A 22,435-nucleotide genomic window follows, 5' to 3' on the forward strand; every position below is an offset into this window, starting at 1 on the left:
TGTCTGAGTCCTGTGAACCTTTACCCTGTAGTGGCAGCCTTTTGCAATAAGTTGTTCCAGGAAATTAGTCAACTGTCAGGTTGCTACCGTAGACTCGTAAGCAATATATTCCACAACATACAATTTATTTTAGCAGAAAAAGTGTAGGAGTCTGTCAAACTTTAGTTTGGCAGTTGGCAGGATATGTGAGATGTTTTCATCACATTTTGGAAGTCCCTGAGGTAGTCTAGTTTCTAAAGCAGCATCTTATACAGGAAGGGAGAGAGACTCTGTGTCAAGTTTTGCAGACTACTGTAATACAGCTAATGCAAGTTTCCCTTTCCTCTTACATGGTTTGTAGAATTTGAGAGTATTTCTCATTGGAAAACTGCTTTATTGATTTCATTTCATGTCTGAAATCCAAAATTGCACTACATCAAGTCTTCAGCAAATTAAACCTTTGGGACCTTGAATTTAAGCACTTTTCAATTTGTGGAGCCTTTTTAAACCTATGTAAGGTGAATTAGAATTACAGTTATGATGACTTCAGTAGTATTTTATTCTCGCTTCTCTCAGTTGTAAGTGACTATGCAAAGTGACGGGCAACAGATTATTTATTTATACTAAGGGCCTTTGGATTATTTATTCATACTAAGCCCTAGGTCCCAGAATAGTACTTTTTTGGTTTATGTAGAACACATATTTTCTATTTACTACTTATGGACCTTATTTAGTACTTACCAGAGTCAGAGCACAGGCTTCCCTGGACTTTGTGGGAGGCAGCATCAGGCCTTAATGATTTTTACACATTTGTCATAAGTGAGGTCCACATTATTCTCTTTATGTTGATCTTAAAACCTCCATGTAGATGGCACTTCAGGCCAAGTATAATGCCAAGTAGTGAATACCTATAATGCTGTCAATCATTTCTTTTAGATTTAATAAAAGACACAAAGAACAGCCACTATGAAGCACTACTTAGCAGCAACATTGTGCCAATGTATCCTGGTTTTCAAGGTAATTTTTCTTTACATACATTTGCATGCAAGACACATTGTTGATATGCTTGCTTCCAAATCAGGCAAAGGATGTCTGACTCTATAAACTAAAACCCAACCAGGAGAATGGTTACAATTGGGCCAGATTGTGAACTCTATGCACAATGATGAGGAGTTGTTTGGAGAGTCAATAAGAGTACTCATGTAAATAGTTGTTCATTGCAGTGAGTTAGCATTCTCAATCTGTGGGTCTATGTAACCCAGAACCCAGAGGCAGTTTCCTAATTTAACATTTTACAAGCTCTTGCTGCTTATTTTTTCCTGCTGTCTGAATTTCACTTGCACAGATTTCATACAGTATGTCTTTAATGGGCACTGGTGCAAGCTGTATAGTTGCACATACTATATTGGTGCAAGTTGTATAGTTGTTTCCAGTTTAGGAGTGGGTTCTAGATTGCAAAACGGTCCTTTGTCTGAATTCTCATTTGAAATATGGGTCCACTCTAGCAATAAGAAAATAAGGACAATAATTACACAGCTAGAGGGAAATGAATATAAGAGCTTAGCAAGCACTGGTGAGACTGGGCACATCTGCACATGCCAATTTAAAGTGCATTAGCCATTTTTAAGGCACATGAAAGGTGTGGGTCTACACATGTGTGCCCATAATGTACCTTAAAAATGGTGATTTTAGGCTAATTGTGCCTAAATTTGCTACCTGCATAAAGCAGGTATCAAACTTAGGCATGAATAGTTAAGGCACCTTAAGGGACGTGTAGGTGCCTTAAGGTGCCTTAATGCTGTGTATGTTGACTGAGTGAGCCAGAACCGAACCCATGGGGCCCTGCACTGCTGCTGGGTGCCACCAAGAAGAGGAGGTGGCAGGTGCTGTTCTCCAAGGTGCAGATGCTAGAGCTGGAGCGGCAGTTCTGGCAGCAGTGGTACTTGTTGGTATGCTGACTGATTTGGGACCTACATGCCCCACCTGGAGCCACATGTGTGGTCCCCAGTGCCTGGGAAGCGGCTTCCTGTCTGCATCAGTATTAGAGCTCCTGGCATCCCCTGCAGCCCACCCTGCCTGGACTCAGGGAAAGCATTGTGGTGCAGGGTATGCCTCTTTTTCCTGCAGCCCCTTGGCTTTCAGCACGGCAGAGAGGAGGGGAGCAGGGAGACACCAAGGAGTTTCACAGGACAGTGGCATTTGGCCACTTTTTCACTCATTTCTCTGCCTGAGGAGTTTCCTGTGCTAATGAGGTGTTTGACTGTGAAGTAAAAGACGGGTGGCTGTGTGCGGCTGGGTGCATCTCCACTCCCCACTGCCACAGACTGAATCCCTTCTTTGGAGCTCTGAGAAACAGGAGTCTTGGGCTGCTCAGGGAGATCAGTGTCGCACCCATCTACACCTCACAGTCAAACACCTCATGGCACAGGAAACTCCTTGGGTGCAGAAACGAGTGACAAAGTGGCACCACTGCCCCTGACAGCAGTTAAGGGACACTGTCCTGTGAAATTCCTCGTTGCCTCCCTAGCTTCTCTCCTCTCCACCGCGCTGAAAGCCAAGGGGTCACAGCAGAAAGAGGCAGACCCTGAACCACAATGCTTTCCCAGAGGCTGGGCATGGTGAGCCACAGGGGGCATCAGGAGCTTTGATACTGATGCAGACAGGAAGTTGAATCCCAGGTACTGGGGACCATATGCGCAGCTCCGAGCAGGGTGAGCAGGTCCTAAGTTGGTTGGCATATCAACAGGTACCACTGTTGCCAGAGCCGCTGCTCCAACTCTAGTGTCTGCACCTTGGAGAACAGTACCTACTGCCTCTTCTTCTTGGCAATGCCTGGCAGCAGCGCAGGGCCCCACAGGCTCAGCTCCAGCCTGCTCCCGACCGATGCTGGGGAGGCAGGAACATGGGGAGGGGGTTAGGGCTGGGGCCAGGGCCAGGGCCAGGGCCGAAGTTGGGCCGACTGCATCTGAGGTGCTGGAGGTTCCCACCCCTTCAGCTGGTGCTGGGTTGCACTGCCTAACTACAGTGCCACAGGCTTTTTGTGGGGGGGGGGGGGGGGAGGCTGTCCATGGTGCTGCCCAGAGCAGGCTGCAAATGCATTAAGGAGCCTTAAGGCATTCACATGTAGATGCACACCTAAATTGTCTTAGTGCACCTTAGGCTAAGGTGCATTATGTTTAGGCACGTGTAAATTCACGTGTAGACATGCCTACTGACTACGTGTCTGAAAAATAGGATTGCGTATAAAACTGTGCCCCAACTCTTGTAAGCAGATCCACTTCAGCCTCTTACAGTTATATTCCTCATTATGAGGAACATCATGTACACCATTCTCAGCTCCAACTGCAGTATTTCAAAGGCACAAGGAAACTTGTATAACAATAAATAGTCCTCTCCCTGTTTTAACTCATCATACCTGTCTCTTTTCTGTTAAATACAGAATGTAATTATTTTAATAAATTCTCCTTGGGTAACATTGTCCTCTTCCGTATTGTATTGCAGTGTTATGGAATTATTTCTATGAAGTCCTGCTACCAATATATGCCGTGGCAAGAAATGGTGTCAATGTAATCAGTGGCCCTGTGTTTGATTATGATTACAATGGGATCTATGATGTCCCAGAAAAAGTAAAAAGGTGAGACTTTTCTCTTTTAATAATGCATCTTTCCTTTCCTTTTTTAATTATGAAGGTATTACTGTGCAGGGAGGAAATTAGAGAGGCCAAGGTATGATCTGAGATGCAACTGGCAAGGAACATAAAAGTCAATTATAAGGATTCTATAGGTATTTTAAAAATAACAGAAGACCAAAGAAGCCATAGATGCCTTATAGCATAAAGAAGGCAGGCTTGTTACAGAGGATGCAGAGAGGCCTGAAGTATTTATTACAGATAGGTTCAGGTGCCAGATGACAAGCACTGGGCAGAAAAGATGGGGAAAGAGACAAACAGTCTAAAGTAGTGGCTGAATAGGGAACAAATTACCTAGAGAAGCTAGATATTTCAGGTTGGCATGGCCAGATGGGGTTCTTCCTAGAGTACTGAAGAAATTAACTGAGGTCATTTGAGAACCATCCTCTTTGAGGACATATGGAGGTTGGATGAGGTCCTGGATAGTTGTAAAGGGTCAACTATAGTGCTCATCTCTAAGAAGGAAAAGAAGGAGGATCCAGGGAATTACAGAGTAGTCAGCCCAATTTTGCTACCTGGAAAGGTCATAAAGCAAGTTCTCAAGGACTCTATTGTGAAGCACCTAGAGGAGAAAAAGCTGATCAGGAAAATCCAGCATAGATTCACCAAGAACAAGTCATGTCTGACCAACCTGATTTCCTTCTATGATAGAGTGACAGGCTCTGTGAATAAAGGAAGAGCAATGGATGTAATATAATTTGACTTTAGCGAAACTTGACAAGCTAAGGAAATCCAGACTAGATAAAAGTACTGTAAGGTGGATACATAACTAGTTGGATCATCATGCTCAACCAGAGTTTATCAATGGCTCAATGCCTAGTTGGGAGGAGGTATCAAATGGGGTTCCCCAGGAGTCTGTCATGGGTCTGGTTTGGTGTTATTTAATATCTTCGTTTCATGATTTGGATGATGGTATTGAGCACATGCTTAGTAAATTTTCATATGACACCAAGTTAGGTAGAGTTGCAGATACTCTCTGTAGGGTAGGGATAAGACACAGACAGACCTGGAGAGACTAGAAAAAATGGTCCAAAATCAATCAGATGAAATTCAACAAGGATGAGTGCAAAGTCCTGCACTTGGGATGGAATGCTTGCATGCACAAATACAGACTGGGGAATGACTGGCTAGGCTGTGGTATTGCAGAAAAGAACCTGGAATTTACAGGTAACTATCAGCTGAATATGAGCCAACAGTGTGCTCTTGTTGGAAAAAAAATGCCAACATCATACTGAGTTGTATTAACAGGAGTGTTAATCAAAGGGAAGTGATTTTTCCTTTATATTTGCCACCTGCTCTACTGTGTCCAGTTTTGGGCCCTTGATTTCAAGAAAGATGTGAATATATTGAAAAGAGTCCCAGCAGAGTGTGACAAAAATGATTAGAGGCCTTAGAAGCATGAGCTATGAGGAAAGGCTAAATGAACCAAGGTTATTCAGCCTGGAGAAGTGATGACTAAAGACAATGGTCTTCAAATGTGTGAAGGGAGTTCATAAAGAGGATGGAGATGACCTTTTCTCTGTGGCTTTAGCAGACAGGACTAGGAGCAATGACCTTGAGCTTCAGCAGGGGAAATTAGGTTGGAAATTATGAAGAATGTTCTGACTATGAAGGTGGTCAAGCATTGAAACAAGCTAGGGAGGTTGTGGAATCTCTATCTCTAGGAATTTTCAAGAGCAGGTTAGGGACACTTGTTTGGGATAGTTTAGTTAAGCATGATCCTGCCTTGAGCAGGGGACTGGACCAGATCAGGGTCAATGCATAGGGGTTGCACACAGGTGCACGTGCAACCCCTGAGTATGGTGATGCACCCCCTGCAGCAGGCAGTCGCCGCTTGCCGCCTCATCGCCAGCACCACCGGTGGCATCTGCGGGCAGTCCACAATTGCTGCTGGCCACTGCCAACTTTGCTGGCAGTACCTGTGGGTAGTTGTTGACTCCTGGTAGGCGTTTGCCCCATCCACCGCCAACAGTGTCAGTGGCATCTGTGGGAGCTCCCAGTTTACCACCACTGAGCTCCCGCTGCTGCTGCCATGCTCCAATCACTGCCACCATGCTCCTGCCACTTCCAGTGCAGCCATGCACCCCCAGCTGCCAGTGGCACGTGCCATTCATGGACTAGATGACCTAATGAAACGCTTTCCCACCATACTTGTGTATGGTACTGTGCTTCTGATGATTTCCAAGTAACTATGTAGTGCTTACTAAAGAAAAATATTCCAAAGGTGGGCTCCTGGCAGAATAGATCAAGCAGATTGATAGGTAGTCAGATGTCTCCAAACACATAAGTGACAGTAAAGCTAATACGTAAAGAAAACAGAAAATAAAATTAAAAAAATAAACCTATATATATGGAGTCATTCTACCTGAAAGTGAAGTACAAAGCAGAGCTGTTGCAGCTGGATGAATAGGAGTTCATGATGTTACCACCAGAACTGGAGAAGTGAGAGCAGTAGAAACGCATAGCATTCTTGGTATCTTGATTGTTTCTTCATTCAGAATAACTAACAATGCTTTACTACTAGGCTTTTCTGCTAAAGTATGCTGCCTTCTTGACAGAATTGGTTCAAGCTAACAGATTGACAATGGGGCCCATGAAATCCACCTGAGCTCTAAACTCTACCAAAAATCTACTTTAGAGTCTTCCATATTTTTGTAATAAATCTAGGCTTTTCCACTTGTATCTTCAAGTCATCCAGTAAGTCATGCTTTGCTTTTAAGATAGCAGTCTTGAATGTCCATCAAAATATGCTTCTCAAGGTTTCTCTGTGCTAAGTGGTTGGATAAGTTAGAAGAATATGCTTGCTAAAGCATACCATTTGCTGGTGTCTTTTATCCTTTGCACAACTATAATTTATGTCTAAAACAACCACCTGTTTGCATTTCAGGCAACCAGGGAATTCAGAAGTTCTGATTCCAACTCACTACTACATTGTGCTGACAAGTTGTAAAAATATTTCACAGACACCTCTGGAGTGTGAGGGGGCTCTAGATGCCTTATCCTTCATCATACCTCACAGAGAAGACAACAGTGAAAGCTGTGCAGTAAGTAATTTCTGTTTAGCCCAGCATACACGATGGGTAGCTCGAAATATTAATTTTGGAAGCAAAAATTGAGAATGGAGATATAGCAGCCATAATTTCCTTCTCACATGCACTAGATTAATTTGAAATTCCACCCTGCATGATGTCTGTTTGCACATCTTGATTCATCCTACTCACAAAAAATAGCATAGGTCCATGGTGGGCTCAATACCAATACAGAATCCTTTCATCTTCCACAAGGGTATTCATGAAGTGCATGGCAGTAGTTGTATCATCACTTTAGGAACAAAACACTTGAATTCATTCCTATCTGGGCAACTGGCCAATTCAAGAGGGCACACATTGGTGCTGGGGCATGTGACTACCTATGAATGGAATGCATAGAAACAACACATAACAAAGAACATTCATTAGTGCCCAGTTTTCCTGCCTGTTTATTAGGTAGGTTGGCAGTAGTCAACAACCCAGGACAAAGCATGCAATATGTATATCTCCTTCCTTCCATAACTCAGAGTTACTCAAATGTACCTTTTGGTGGTATTACCACCAGATGTGCAGGTAAAGGCCCAATAGGATCTGATGTGTGATGTATGAATGTGCATGGTAGGAGATGTAATTGTAGGATCAAACATCAGATGCCATCATACCTTACTGTTAGTGTTCCCCCTGAACTAGAAAGTAGCAAATTCCTGGGGCTGGGAATCTGCAGCTGACGGGCTCACAGCTTCTGGGGTGCACCTTGCACTCCTGCAGCTGGGTGCTTGCATGTGCATGGTGTGCATCTGTGGCTGTGAGCCCCATCAGCTGAGATCCCCAACTGATGGGGATTCCTAGCCAGGAGGGCACATCTGGCCATACATTCAATTAATGGCATGATAGGAACCAGCCACAAAGTCATCATGCATTTTTTGTGAAATATAAAACTTTGTGGCTTATTCCTTCTTTTATGACACCATTAATTACTTTTAATGTGTGGCTGGGTTACAACTTAATAGATTACAACCAGTTAATCACATCTTAAGTGTAGCATGTAGCATGGGTCGCAGAAACACAGCTGATAAATAAAGGACTTGCTCCTGTGCTCCTTGCTTATCCCAGTCTTCCATTAAGATCATCCTCAAGAAAGCAATACCAGGTGATACATTTAGCTAAACTGGTAAATAGTTCAGCAAGAATTTTTTGGGTGATTTTGTTATTGGACCAACTGTATGGTTGGTAGAGATACAGTTGGTTTAATAAAAGATTTCAGGCTACCACCCAAAAACCCTTGCTTTATGCATATTTCCTGGACCATCATGGCCATAACAATGTTTAAAATCCTCTGTTTTCTCCAGTTGTTGGTGAGGCTGTCACAGATCACTGCTATATGCCTCTACCATACAGCCTTCTGTTACCATATAATGTGTTTTATCCTGGAACAACAGAATCACTGGTCAGAAAATCTCTAATTTTTTTCTTTGTTTTCCTTCCCCAACAGAGTGGTAAATCTGCATCTTTGTGGGCTGAAGAGAGAATGAAGTTTCATACAGCTCGGATCAGAGATGTGGAACTTCTTACTGGCCTCAGCTTCCATCAAGACAGAAAACAACCTGTATCTGATATTTTGCAGTTAAAAATATATTTACCAACTTTTGATAAGGTGTAAGTCTTTATATGAAATGATTCTGCCCATTTTGCAAAGGATTTGTAAATAGACTGTTTTACTTACAGATTTTTTAAAAATGATCTGGAACACTTATTCAGAGCTATTGACCAAAGCATGAGAAGAATCTATGCTACACTTGTATCTCAGGGACACTGGATGGACTACATACAACACAGGAAAGCAGCTCCTGTTGAATTTTATTCCTCCACTTGACTGTGGCAGACATATGTCCATTGCTAAAGCATTCTACCAACATTGGTAATTTATATTTCAAGACACTGAGAAGAACACTAATTTGACCTTTTAAAAACATTGGAGAAGCTTATGAGGGAGGAGTGCTGATCAAAACTGTGCTTAAAAATGGGGGTTATTGGCACATGTTTTAACTTTTGGGAACTCATTGCAATCCATCTTAGTGTTGTTCACTCAACAAAAACTCCTTTCAACTTGGCTTCTCCTGGGAGGGTGAAGGTTTTGTGGATTAGATTTTGATCATTGTGCCATTTAAAATTTCATGTGATAATGCACTGCATAAAGCTATATTGTTGTAATGCCACCCATCTCCCACAGCAGGGATGGAGACCAAAACCATCAGCACCATAAGATAGACCTCTAACTAGTGAAGTAACTCTGATAGCTGTTAGCATTTGGAGGTGCTATATCTCTAGCGGAGGAGGCAGTAAAGAAGAGTGCAATACACAGTTTGCCTCTGCAATATATATTTTGCCTCTGCATTGTATATACATCCGTAAAAAAGGAGGGAGGTGCTGCTTCAGAATAACTGAATAATAATACAAATGAATAATAATAATAAAATAGAATCCAAGGAAAATTTTACAAAATTATCATCGTGCTGCAAATGACACCAGGGATTTGATTAAAACATTAACCTTCTTAGAGATTTCTAGCTGTTTGGCAGCTTTGGTGAATTATTTTGTCATTTCACATTTTGAGGTCAACATTATTTCTAGCTGATCCAAATTCCTGCTCACATAAGAAATATGTATCTGGCATGCAGATACCGCCAGATGCAGAACAGTAAAGGCAGGCAGCCAGCAGTACTGGAAGCTATACTGCCATAGAAGAAGCAGTCAGGTGGTACTAAGAGGCCCAATAATTCCTCCCCTTTAGGCCATGTGCCATCACCTCCAAAATACTCCCACTCTGTCTAGAGATGATGAGCCAAGGTGAGCTCTACAGTGCATAGGATTTGGTATAGTCATTGATTGATGCATTTTTACTTGTTTTGTAAAAAAAAAAAGAACAAAAAGGATCTCACACAAATTGTGTTGAGAGAATGTAAATCCTGTGACAGGGCAGTAGAAAAATGCATGTATATGTTGATTTATCCTAGAGATGTTGGAGACCTGATCTGAGCCCACAGAAGTCAATGGAAGTATTTCCATTAACTTCACCTAAATTGAATTGGAGCCTGGGGAAATCTTTCTTTAAACCAGGTGTATTTCTGTTACAAGCACAACATTTTTCCAAAGTAGTTTCAGTGTGTGAAGTATGAGCGTCCTACAGCAACGTCAGATCCTGACATGACTATGATAGCATTTTTCAATGCAACAGCTTTGTAACAACAATTTTGACAATTAAAAATATCAGAAAATTGTGTGCTGTTCATTTCCTTTTCTTGCATTAGGCGATGGATTTTCTAGTGTAGCAGGGTAGATTACATCAGGGTAGCAGTAGGGTCAGGTTACATCAGTCTATGCTTCATTTCTTTAAAACAAAGTACGTTTCAAGCTTTCTGAGGATGTGTCTCCACAAGGATGAAGGCAACGCTTTTGAAACATGCACCCCATCCTTTATTCTCAGCTGGATAAGCTTCTGGTTATGAAGATATGATTGAAAACATGACCACACTGGAGCTAATGCAGTGGTTTTGACTCAGGCAGCAGCTACTTTGGTAAGAAATGTCCATATATGTCAAAGAAGACAGCTCCAAGCTCTGCTGTTCTCTGGAGCAGCTGCACAGTTCAGCTCAGTCACCCAAGAAGATAGGTTCCCTGCTATGTATACCATCACCTATCATCTTTTTTCCTACAGCTTTTGGGGGAGATGAGAATTACTGCTGTTCCTAGGCCACTTCTACCACTTGTTGGGAATAAAAAGGGCTCCTAAATTTAACTTTTGTCTCTCTGTAAAGAGAAGGATCACCAAATTCCTGTCTACACATTGCTTGTTGCTACTTGCCTGGGAAAAGAGGCTGTCCCTTTTACTGACTCTCCAGGGAATGAAGCTTGCTTAAAGAGAAATAGTATCAATTATTCCAGAAACACAGCAAGCAGCTCCTGAGTGGTTAGTAGGGCTGCGCGAAGCTGTGGTCACTGATTCAATTCGGAGGAGATTCGGCCCGATTTGGGGACCGAATCTCTGAATCTGAATTGAATTAGGAGACCAATTAAAAGCTCCAAATTCATTCAAAGCATCTGAATTGATTCAGAAAAGCTTCAGAAAAGATCAGCCACTTCAGAGATTTGACCATAGATTAAACAGGCAGCTGTCACAACTGTCTCCAGCTAGTAAGTCTGTTGGCAGGGAGGGGGCGGGGGGGGGAGGGAAGGGGCATGGAGGAGGAAGGCATTGGGGCTGGGACAAGCAGCCCAGCTGGGGTGGGGGTGGGGACGTATTACTCGGGGGAGGGGGGTGGGTGTGGGCATGGCTTGCTCCAGGTGGAAGGGGGCAAGACGCAGCAGGACATAGCTCCCACTTTCAGTGCTGCTGTGCCTGCATCCCGTGGCCCCTTCTCGTGCCGGCTAGCAAGTGGCAGGGCAGAACCCCTGCTCCCAGCACTGATGCAAGGGTAGCAGCACTGGGAGTGGGGGCTATGCCCTGCTGCCACCTGGAGCAAGCTACTTCTCCATCACACCCCCCCCCCCATGCCAGGTGGGGCAGCTCCACGTGTCAGCTGGGGCAGCTCCATCATTGCTCAGCCTCAGCAGCCCCAGCTCTCAGGCAGCATGCAGTGCCCTGCCGAGCCACACTGCACACGTGCCATGGGGCAGCTGCCATGTAGGTGCCAGGCAGGAGGGGTAATCCCTGCTGCCCCCCACTGCCCTGCATTGCACAGGGGGGTTCTTCCACAAGCACCTAGAGGCTCCATTTGCCACTGCTGCAGCCGGGATGCGTGGGGCTTTTTTTTTTTTTTTAAGTGCCAGGACTAGTGTTGGGCCGGGCAGGGCAGCAATGGGGGCTTGTCCTGGCATTCACTCCAGCTTTGCCTGCCTCTTCCTAGCTGATCCACATCACTGAATCTCTCTGAATCAGTGCCAAATCTTCTGAAGCCGATTCAGCTGAATTGATTCAGGACGATCCAGATCTCCAAATCGAATCACTGTCCTCCAAATTGGCCAAATCTAAATTGAATGCTTTTCTATTTGCACTGGCCTAGTGGTTGGCCCATGTCACTCCCAGATGCGCATGGAGGAAAAGCCACTGCATTGAACCTGAGGCATGGAATCTCTTGCTGAGTGTGCATACTGAATTGCTTTACTCCAGCCCTCCTTGCTATAGAGAAAAGGCATGTTTAGGTGCCAGGGACTGTTAATCACCCCTAAATTCAGCACCATGATTAATGTAGTTTAGGCTTAATCCTGGGCGACTGGTAGGGGGTGCATGGGGGTGCACGTGCCCCCCTGAAGGGGCCAGTGCCCCCCCCCGACAGCCAACACTGATGCTGTCGGTAGGGCTGGTGCCCCATTGACCGCTTCTGTGGGTGCCTCCCCCAGATTAAGGAGGCACCAGTCACTCACGGCCCTAGTTGTGTTGTACACAAAGATGATCTGAGCAGGGTGCAGGGCCCAGGGCAAATCAGCCTGTGTGGGGCCCTACCCCTGCATGCAAGAAAGCCAGTGGCAGATTCGGCAGCAGGGCGGAGGGGGTGCCGAGCGACCGGGTGTGAAGCCAGTGGCAGCGCGAAGTTGCCACAGCCATTCTGCCCAGGTCTGTGGGGCCCCCCACAACACAAGGCCCAGGGCGGTTTCCCTGATTCGCCACACCCCCAGGTACAGCCCTTTTGTACAAACAAGTTTCATGTTGTAGGTTCATACTTCCTGCCACAGACCATAGTTCACTTTGGGATGTTTGTCAGCTTGGAAAACTTTTATAGTCGCAGAAAGTCCACAAACTTTTAAACTCTGGACAATAAAAGGTGGTGTATGTCACAACCCAAGGGTGTGATTTTTGTTTGTGTGTACTTCGGCACTGCTGAATCATTTCCCGCCACTTGTAGCTTTCGTTGCAGGGTGCATTTCTAGGCTGCAGAAAAGAGAAATGCACGTTGCAAATGTGAGGTTTGACCTAGAAACTACTATGCAAAGCTTAAGCAAAAGTGAATGTTATGTGACGAATGCCCATCTGCAATGATAAGGAGCAGACAGTCTTAGATAGAGGAGGCTTGAAGACAAAAGCAGAATCAGAAGTACTAGGACAAAGAGCTCATTAAAATACTAAAAATCACACCCCTAGGTGGGGAAGAAATATGCTAATGAAACATATATGTATGTTAATGAGATACATAGCTAAAACACAGGTATAGAGACATGCTCAGTAAAGAACTCCTTGCGTCACTCCTTTATAGCCAATTAGCAAACAAGGATGCTTATGAAGGTTCAAACCCCTGTATATAAGGGGTTTAGTATTGCATATCTGGTGTGCTTGTTCTGTGAGATTATTCCGCTTGCACCTTTTATTGCTAGCAATAAATCTTCTTTATACTTTCACCCCTGGTATCTTTATTGGCCTTTGCATACCGGGCACGAACCCAGACTTGAGCTGGGGCCTAACAGTTTTTGGCACCCCAGATGGGACTGCCGTAGATAAGCTTTGCCCGGACTAGCTGACGACCAGCTGATTTGCTCTTCCTTATCAAATGTTGGGCGTGCCCCGGGATTTCTTTTCCCGGTGAGACCTTTGCTTCAGGAGGAGCTGGATCACTGAGGCAGCAGTAGCCTAACGGTGCAATGCCACAGAGTGAAAGTATCAGTAACAGGCACCTGGGTGAGAGGGTAGAAAGGGCATAAGGCCTACCACCAGTACGTCTGCCTGGGATTATTTCTGTAAGTATTCTGTCTGGCCCAAGTCCAAGACCAGTGATTTTTCCCCTGTGAGGACGAGGACTAAGAACAGATCCCTGGATCCCAGGTAAGTCAGACGGTCAGAACTGGGAAAGCAGCCCTGAGATGGGTACTATTAACAGTAAGGTTAGGAAATGTACCCCCCTCTCTTGTGTATTGGGACATTGGGCAGAGTTTGGTGGGGATCCTATGACTAAGAAGAAAGCTAAATTCTTCTGTGAAACTGCGCGGCCACGCTATCAGCTAGATGATCAAGAACATTGGCCTCAGGAGGGAAGTGTTAATTATAATACCATCTTACAATTGATTTTGTTCTGCCGGCAGAATGGTAAATGGGAGGAATTGATGTATGTGCAAGCGTTTATGTCTCTTTGTAGAGATAAGAGAGTTTTGGAGGAATGTGGATTGGGGGAGGGAGTTGGGATCTGTGAGATGGCTGTGGCTCGACCAACTGCAAATCCTGTCCTGGACTGTCCGGAGCCGGAGGCTCCCCCCCCCTCTGCTGCCTTTACCTTATTCTCTTCCTCTTCCCCCTCCTCCTCCTCCTCCTCTTGATTCATCTGATTCCTCGTTGGCATCTGCTCTTCCTGCTTCTTCCCCCCCCGAGGCAGAAGTTGGGAATACTCCCCGACCCAGGGATCTGGAACAGTGCCAACCATGGCCGTCAGGTGCTTGGCAATCTACAGACTCCCCGACTTCTCCTGATATAAGCCCGGGAGGAGGGTGGAGAGTACAGTTAGAAGCAGACTCCGGGGTTAAGGGAAAACATCACAGGGAATCTGATCCTGGCCGTGGGAAGGGAAACGGGGTATTTCCCCTAAGAGAACAAGTGGTACCCGGGCCTCTCGAAGATGACGGTGAGCCAACCTACCGTCAAAACTTTGTGCACGTTCCTTTCAATACATCAGATTTGTATAATTGGAAGAAAAATAACCCCAGCTTGAGAGAGAATCCTGAAAAGGTACAAAACCAGTTTAAAACGATTTTCAAAACCCATAACCCAACCTGGGCAGATGTTCAGTCTCTTTTAGATATCCTGTTGACACCAGAGGAAAGGAGAATGGTAGTGAACAAAGCTCGTGAGTACGTGGAAAAAGAAATTACTGCAGGGAACCTGCAAGGAAATAGAGACGATCATGTCCCCATCCAGGAGCCAGATTGGAAACCAGACCAAGATATGACCTCCATCTGTGCCTATCGAGAATATATCCTCCGAGGATTGAGAGATGCTGTGAAAAAACCTCAAAATCTCAGTAAGGTGTATGAGGTTCGACAGGAGACTAATGAGACCCCGAGTGCTTTTTTGGAAAGAATTTACACTACTTTCAGGCAATACATTCGTGAGGATCCGGAGGATGCATCGAACGCTCGCATGGTAAATATGATCTTTATAGGTCAGAGTGCACCAGACATCAGAAAGAAATTGCAGAAGGCAGACAGAGCAACAGGTATGCCTATTTCCCAACTAGTAGACATTGCTTACCAAGTATTTACTAACCGAGAAAGTGTTCAGGAAAAGAAACAGGACAAGAAAGAGGAGAGAAAGATGAAAATGCAGGCAGCCCTAGTGGCAGCTGCAATCACGGGAAAACCTAGAGATGAGGGATCCTGGAGACAGCCGCAGAGACGGGGTCCATTAGAGAAAGATCAATGTGCCTTTTGCAAACGAAAAGGACATTGGAAGTGGGAATGCCCTTATCGAAAAGTTGGGGAAGGTGAAAAGAAAAAAGAGGAGAGCAGTGGATTGTTCGCTTTTGGAAGGGATTCAGATTGAAGGGGACCGGAGGCCCGGGAGAAAGATAACCCAGATCCCAGTGTCCCCTGACGAGCCTCTGGTTAAAATGCAACTAGGGGACAGAGATGAATTGGTAGATTTTCTCGTCGATACAGGTGCTGCCCATTCTGTCTTAACTCAAAAACTGAAACCTTTAAGTAAAAAGACTGTGCCGGTGGTAGGGGTTACAGGGAAGGCAGTAACACAACCCTTCCTACAGCCAATGACCTGTAATCTTGGGCAGGCCAAAGTTACCCATCAATTCTTGTACATGCCAGACTGCCCCGTTCCCCTTTTAAGGAGAGACCTCCTCTGTAAACTGCAAGCTACGTTGTCGTTCCAGGATGGGCAAATGTTTTTAACAGTGCCTCCTGAAAAGGGGTGGCATTTGCAGGCTTGCCTTCTCGGCCTTCTCCAAGAGGAGAGTACACCGGATATTCCTCAACCCCTGCTCGATGCTGTTGTTCCATGGGTATGGGCAGGTCACCGACCCGGGAAGGCTAAAAATGCTGACCCAGTGAAGATTCAACTTTTGCCAGGGGCCCAGCCTCCATGTGTGAAACAATATCCAATGCGGATGGAAGCCAGGAAAGGACTGAAGCCGTTAGTTGAACGGTTCCTGGAGTATGGCCTTCTCCGTGAATGTACATCAGTTTTTAGCACACCCATCTTGCCTGTGAAGAAGCCTAAGAGTAATGAATATCGTTTCGTCCAAGACTTGAGAGCTGTAAATAAAGTGGTTGTGAGTATATACCCGGCCGTGCCTAATCCGTACACCTTGCTATCTGCTTTGAACCCAGATCATAACTGGTTTACGGTTATTGATTTAAAAGATGCTTTCTTCTGTATACAGGTAGAGAGGGGATCTCAGGAAATATTTGCATTTGAATGGGAAGACCCAGATACTAGCATTAAGACTCAGTTGTGCTGGACTGTTTTACCCCAAGGATTTAAAAACAGCCCAACCCTATTCAGCAATGCATTAAGCAAGGATTTACGCAGGCTAAAATTGCCACTGTCCTGTGCTCTTTTGCAATATGTGGATGACTTGCTTTTAACAGCCACCACTGAAGCAAGCTGCCTGGAAGGAACAATTTGCCTCCTTAATTTTCTGGGTCAACAAGGATACCGGGTATCTAGAAATAAAATGCAGCCCATATCCCAGAAAGTAACATACTTGGGATTTGAATTACAGCCTGGTCAGAGAGCCCTGTTGCTGGAAAGAAAAGAAGCTATATGCTGGCTGGCACCCCCAATAACAAAGAAACAAATACAAGGATTTTTAGGTACAGTAGGTTTTTGCAGGATTTGGATTCCAAATTTTGGGGTTATTGCAAAACCTCTGTATGAAGCAACACACGGAGATGAAAAGGTGCTCGAATGGGTGTGAGCAAGCATTCTGCCAGTTAAAGCAGGCTCTCGTTGAAGCACCCGCCTTAGGACTACCGGACATGAGTAAGCCTTTTTCCCTTTTTGTGCATGACCGAGGTGGGGTAGCCGTGGGAGTCTTAACACAGAAATTGGGTAGCTGGCAACGACCAGTGGCATATTTTTCAAAAAAATTAGACTTTGTGTCATGTGGATGGCCTGCTTGTCTCCGGGCTGTTGCTGCCACCTGTCTGCTAATACAAGAAGCTGAAAAATTAACCCTAGGCCATGAAATGACTGTATATGTGCCTCACGCAGTACTTACAGTCCTGGAACAGAAAGGAGGGAACTGGTTAACTCCGGGATGAATGGCTCGATATCAGGCCATCCTCCTAGATAAGCCTGAAATAAAATTGGCCATTTCTCGCAATGTAAATCCAGCAACACTGTTGCCATCTATGGGTGACACACCAGATCTTGTGCATGATTGTTTGCAAACATTGGAAACTGTTTATTCTTCAAGACCAAATTTGAGAGACAGACCTCTTGAAAAAGCTGACCTGGAGTTCTATACTGATGGCAGCTCGAGTATAGAGAATGGAATTCGAAAATCCAGATACGCTATCATGACTACACAGAATGTGATAGAAGCAGGACCTTTAAACCCATCTGTTTCAGCTCAAAAGGCTGAACTCATTGCTATGACTCGGGCTTTGCAATTGGCGGCCAACAAAACTGTCAATATTTATACTGACTCTAAATATGTTTTCCTTGTTTTACATGCTCACGGAGCGCTATGGAGAGAGCGAGGTCTACTTGATTCAAAAGGAACAGGCATTAAGCATAGCAAGCAGATAAAAGCCCTCCTCAAGGCAGTCTGGGAACCAAAAGAGGTAGCGGTAATGCATTGCAAAGCACATCAAAAAGAAAATAATCACTCCACAAAAGGTAATTGATTTGCTGACGCTACAGCAAAGAAAGCAGCTAAAAGACCTCAGACAGACTTGCTGCCCGAAGTAAGTAATCTGTTACCTCTCCTCCCAGACTTATACCAGCCTGTGACACCACAGTACGGGGAAAGAGACAAACAATTAATAAGAGAGTTTCAAGCAAAGAAGGGGGAGCACGGGTGGCTAGTAGCAAAGGATGGCTGCATTATCATCCCAGCTGCCTGGGTTCATATGGTAGTGAAGAGCGCTCATCATGGCACCCACTACGGACCCAGGGCCCTGGTAAGATGGATCAGTCACTATGTAACTGGAGTGGGATTAAGAGAGGCTGCCAAGAAGGTATCAGAGACATGTGAGGTCTGCCAGAGAAATAACCCAAAAGGAGGGAGAAAAGAAACTTCAGGACATCAGAGAATAGGCAATGGGCCAGGAGAAGAATGGCAGGTGGATTTTACTGAGTTACCCCGGCAACGGGGGATGAGATATCTCCTTGTCTTTGTGGACACTTTCTCTAATTGAGTTGAGTGCTTCCCATGTCGGACTGCCCAAGCCTGAGAGGTGGTCAAGGCACTCCTATGAGAAATCATACCTCGCTTCGGACTTCCAAAAGGAATAGGGTCAGACAATGGCCCACATTTCATTGCACAAATTACTCAGAAGGTTTCTGAGTTCCTGGGAATCAGCTGGCATTTACACACCCCTTGGAGACCCCAGTCCAGTGGAAAGTGGAACGTATGAATCAGACCTTAAAAAGACACCTTGCAAAGATTTGCCAAGAAGTTCGACTCAAATGGCCAGAGGCCCTACCCTTGGCCCTGTTGCGAGTAAGGGTCGCACCACATTCTAAATTGGGATTAAGCCCATTTGAGATAATGTATGGTAAGCCTTACCCTCTGAGTCTGCCCATGGGTACTGAACAACAGTTACATGTTTTAGGGGAGGGAATGATTAGAGAATATGTATGGTCTTTGGTTTCTGTTTTGTCTTCCATCCATCAGCAGGTACGGGACATGCTGCAGACACAGGACCAGTCTCCTGCCCCGGAAAATCGATTATTACCTGGGAATTACGCTCTTGTGAAAGATTGGAACGAGGAACCACTTCGAGCCAGATGGGAGGGCCCATATAGAGTACTTTTAACGACCCCGATGGCAGCAAAGCTCGAAGAAATCAAGACTTGGATACATTCCAGTCACCTAAAGCCGGTGGCTGAACCAGAACAACAAGAAACTCCTGCAAACTCCGGGACCGGAGGCAGAGAACAGTGGAAGGTGGAGCCAATAGGAGACTTAAAATTCCTATTCAAAAGAAAGGAACTTTGAATAATTTGTCAATCTTTGATCAAGTTTTACAAGCCTTATTATGAAATTGTTCAAGGTTTTAGTGTGGGGCACCCTGATCTGTCCACTCCTACTCGTAGGAGGGGAAAATCTTTTACAACAAGAATTTGACCCTCAGGAAAATGTCTGGATTTATCTGGCCCGGGAAATATTAAATAGAATGGACTTCTGCTTAGCGGGAGGGATCAATGCTCATCTGGTTTTTACCTCATGCTTAATTGCAGTACCTACCCCTTTGAAAATTTTACAAAATTATATTATGCTGAAAGATGTAGAGAAGGAAAATACATATCAGGATATATATAAGTGGGGGACTATTGTAAAAGAGAAAAGCAGAGACATGTTTTCTGTACGGGTTCAGGCAACAGCTAATGCTTCTGAATGTTTCTTAATAGTGAATTGTACCAATAATTGCTTTGAATTGAACCAAGGTAGAAAAATCTTCTGTAATAAGACCAGTCAAATATCCTATGTATACACACATACCATCCTTTCTCGAGGATGGTTTCTGGCCTGCGGGAGAATGATATATTCATACCTTCCAGCGAATGCTACTGGGGGACCATGCACCATTGCCTGGGTAACTGCAGCTCTTCCAAGGAAATCTGACCTAATGCACACTGAACAAACCCCTCTTGGTGGGAGGTTTAAACGAGCATAGACTACTCTCACTGCTGAATGTGATGAGAATGATTCCCCTGAACTATTATCTAAGGCAGAATACATAGCATTAGCTGCATCTATGGTGGGGGTTCCAGGTCTTGCTGTAAGTAATAGCAGAAATCTTAATGCAGTGGCCTGTGTTTTAGCAAAAGGACTAAATGCTACATCTCGAGCACTCTCAGCCCTGAATGCTGAACAAAAACAATTAAGGGACGCTGTCTTAGAGAATAGAGCCGCTATTGATTATCTCTTGTTACGACACAATCTGGGGTGTGAAACCTTAAAAGGAATGTGCTGCTTCAACCTCACTGATAATTCTGTGCTAATTGAAGACAAAATTGGTGCCTTACAACGATTGACACAGACATTGAAAGAATCATCTGGTTTAGACTTTTCCTGGTTAACTTCCTGGCTTCCCAATTTTGGATGGTTGAAACAGTTATTTTGTATGTTTGTTCTGTTTTGTTTTATAGGGATTATGGTTTGTTTCTGTATCCAATGTATACCTGTTTGTATCGCATCTATCTTCAGGCCTAAGGTAAATCAAATGATTTTGCAAACAAAGAAAGCTGAGAATACTAGATTTGTGTTAAGTCAAATTGAATGGAGCAATCATAATTAATAATAATTAAAAATGCTCCAGAGGAGGGAATGTGAGGTTTGACCTAGAAACTACTATGCAAAGCCTAAGCAAAAGTGAATGTTATGTGACGAATGCCCATCTGCAATGATAAGGAGCAGACAGTCTTAGATAGAGGAGGCTTGAAAACAAAAGCAGAATCAGAAGTACTGGGACAAAGAGCTCATTAAAATACTAAAAATCACACCCCTAGGTGGGGAAGAAATATGCTAATGAAACATATATGTATGTTAATGAGATACATAGCTAAAACACAGGTATAGAGACATGCTCAGTAAAGAACTCCTTGCGTCACTCCTTTATAGCCAATTAGCAAACAAGGATGCTTATGAAGGTTCAAACCCCTGTATATAAGGGGTTTAGTATTGCATATCTGGTGTGCTTGTTCTGTGAGATTATTCTGCTTGCACCTTTTATTGCTAGCAATAAATCTTCTTTATACCTTCACCCCTTGGTATCTTTATTGGCCTTTGCATACCGGGCACGAACCCAGACTTGAGCTGGGGCCTAACACAAGGAGTTCCTGCTATTTGTATTCAGATTTGTGCCCCACTATTGGTCAGTTCTAAATTATTCCTACGTGGCGGCTAGCGATTGGCTTGCTAGCCGTATAAGAGGCTTGAGCGGTTTCCGCCCAAGTTGGAGGACTCCACGACTATCAGGAAGAAGAGATCTTCACGTTTTGTGAAGATCTCTAAACGCTGCGGAGTCTACTGGACCCAGCGTGTATATCAAGAAGGCTACAGGGGTCTGATCAGCCTCTCACCTCTCCCCGTCGCCGCCTGATCCCTCGACGTACCCTTCCCTGCACGCAAAGTTCCACGGAGCCTAGCAAACTTCGTGTGAGTGAATCCAGAGCTCTACCCGGGGTTCGAGTCCTGCAGTTTTTTCTTCCCGTCGCCGAAACCCCATTGCGACGTACTCCTGAGGTTTTAGTTCATCTCCCGTCGCCAAAACCCCATTGCGACGTACCCTTATGTTCTGCAGGTTTGAGGTTTTTGTTTTGTTTTGTAACCGCAACTCAAGCAAGTTTTCCTGCCTGCACCGCGACCATCTTCGGTGTAAGTAAAATAATCTTAAATCAACCACTAAGCGTCCGTGCCTAATTCTAGCGTGCCGCCTGTCTTCCCCGACCCGGCGTGTCTGGGCTGCTGGCCACAGCCCGCCGCGCGAAAAAACGGCCTCGGACCGCTCCCGGCCCGCACATGGAGATGAGGATGGGATCAGGAGAAGGCACGCTGGAGCTAGAATTAGTTAAGAACTGCCCTTGGCGCAGTGGAAAACGCCAAGTGGAAAGCTTTATGGAACTGGAGGCGCATATCGCTTACCACCAGGCAGGCGGAACGGGTGAGAGATTTATCAGCGGACGCCTTTCGCTGAAGGGAGAAGAGGGAGCTTCCGAAGACGGGCCCCGAAAGAGAGGGAAGTGTATCTGCACCCCGCGGCATTCGGGTGTATAATGGGTGATGAGCGGGTCCTGTTCAGGCCCCTTGACACTGTGTCCCTCACCAGAGTCAACCCGGCGGGCGAAGTAAACCCGACCCTCACCCGGGAGTGTGTCCGTTGCCTAAGATGTGCTCGGGAGAGTGAAGAACCGGTACCGATCGACCGGTTCACCCCCTTTATGCTGGTGTCTAGATTAAGGGGTCGCGAGCTTCCATCCGAGCTCCACGAAGATCTGGAGACAGAGGAACGTGCCGCGGATGAGAGGGTGGCCCCACAATACAACAAGGGGGGAGTGCTAACTGCAACTTTTCGTACTGTAACCGATCTAATGCATAAGAATTTAAGTTTGAAAGCCCAGCTGCGTATGGCCTTTTGAGCGGTCAAAGAAGCGGCTGCGAAAAAGAATCCTGAGACGCCACAACAAGATGGCGCCGAGCAAGAGGGAGACTGCGTGGAAGAACCAGAAGAGAAGGGTGGAGCTTCGGAGGAACCCGCGAGAGTTCAGTCAGTGACTCCGCCCACCAACGCAGCGTCGTTTCCAGGCGACCTCACCCACCAACGCAGCGTTGCTTTTGGCGACCACGCCTTCTTGCCGACGAAAGGGAGAATCGAGTGGAGGAGTGCATCCGCCCCTCCTGCCTGACGCAATAACAGCAGCAATGACTCCCTCAGCAGTAGTTCAGCCTGTGACAACAACTAACAGAATTGCTACTGCCTACTACGCTCGCACCAGAACTGAACTGCAGGAGCTGTGTAGAAAATCAAGAATCCAACCTGAAGAAACTCTAGCTGTATGGTTGGGACATTTGGTCGT

General features: G+C 45.3%; 1 protein-coding gene across 1 annotated transcript in view; it reads left to right on the plus strand.

Annotated features, from left to right (window-relative positions):
* Window positions 1–9,974, plus strand: part of ENPP1 (ectonucleotide pyrophosphatase/phosphodiesterase 1) — a 93,882-nt gene extending 83,908 nt beyond the window's left edge. Inside the window, exons 22-25 of the mRNA XM_006264739.4 lie at window positions 916–996; window positions 3,481–3,613; window positions 6,555–6,711; window positions 8,189–9,974. Of these exons, the coding sequence (XP_006264801.4) occupies window positions 916–996; window positions 3,481–3,613; window positions 6,555–6,711; window positions 8,189–8,356 (539 nt within the window). The 3' untranslated portion in view covers window positions 8,357–9,974. The remainder of the gene's footprint in view (window positions 1–915; window positions 997–3,480; window positions 3,614–6,554; window positions 6,712–8,188) is intronic.
* The last annotated feature ends 12,461 nt before the right edge of the window (window positions 9,975–22,435 follow it).

Source organism: Alligator mississippiensis, chromosome 1 (assembly GCF_030867095.1).
Source record: "Alligator mississippiensis isolate rAllMis1 chromosome 1, rAllMis1, whole genome shotgun sequence".
In the NCBI taxonomy this organism is placed as follows: Eukaryota; Metazoa; Chordata; order Crocodylia; family Alligatoridae; genus Alligator; species Alligator mississippiensis.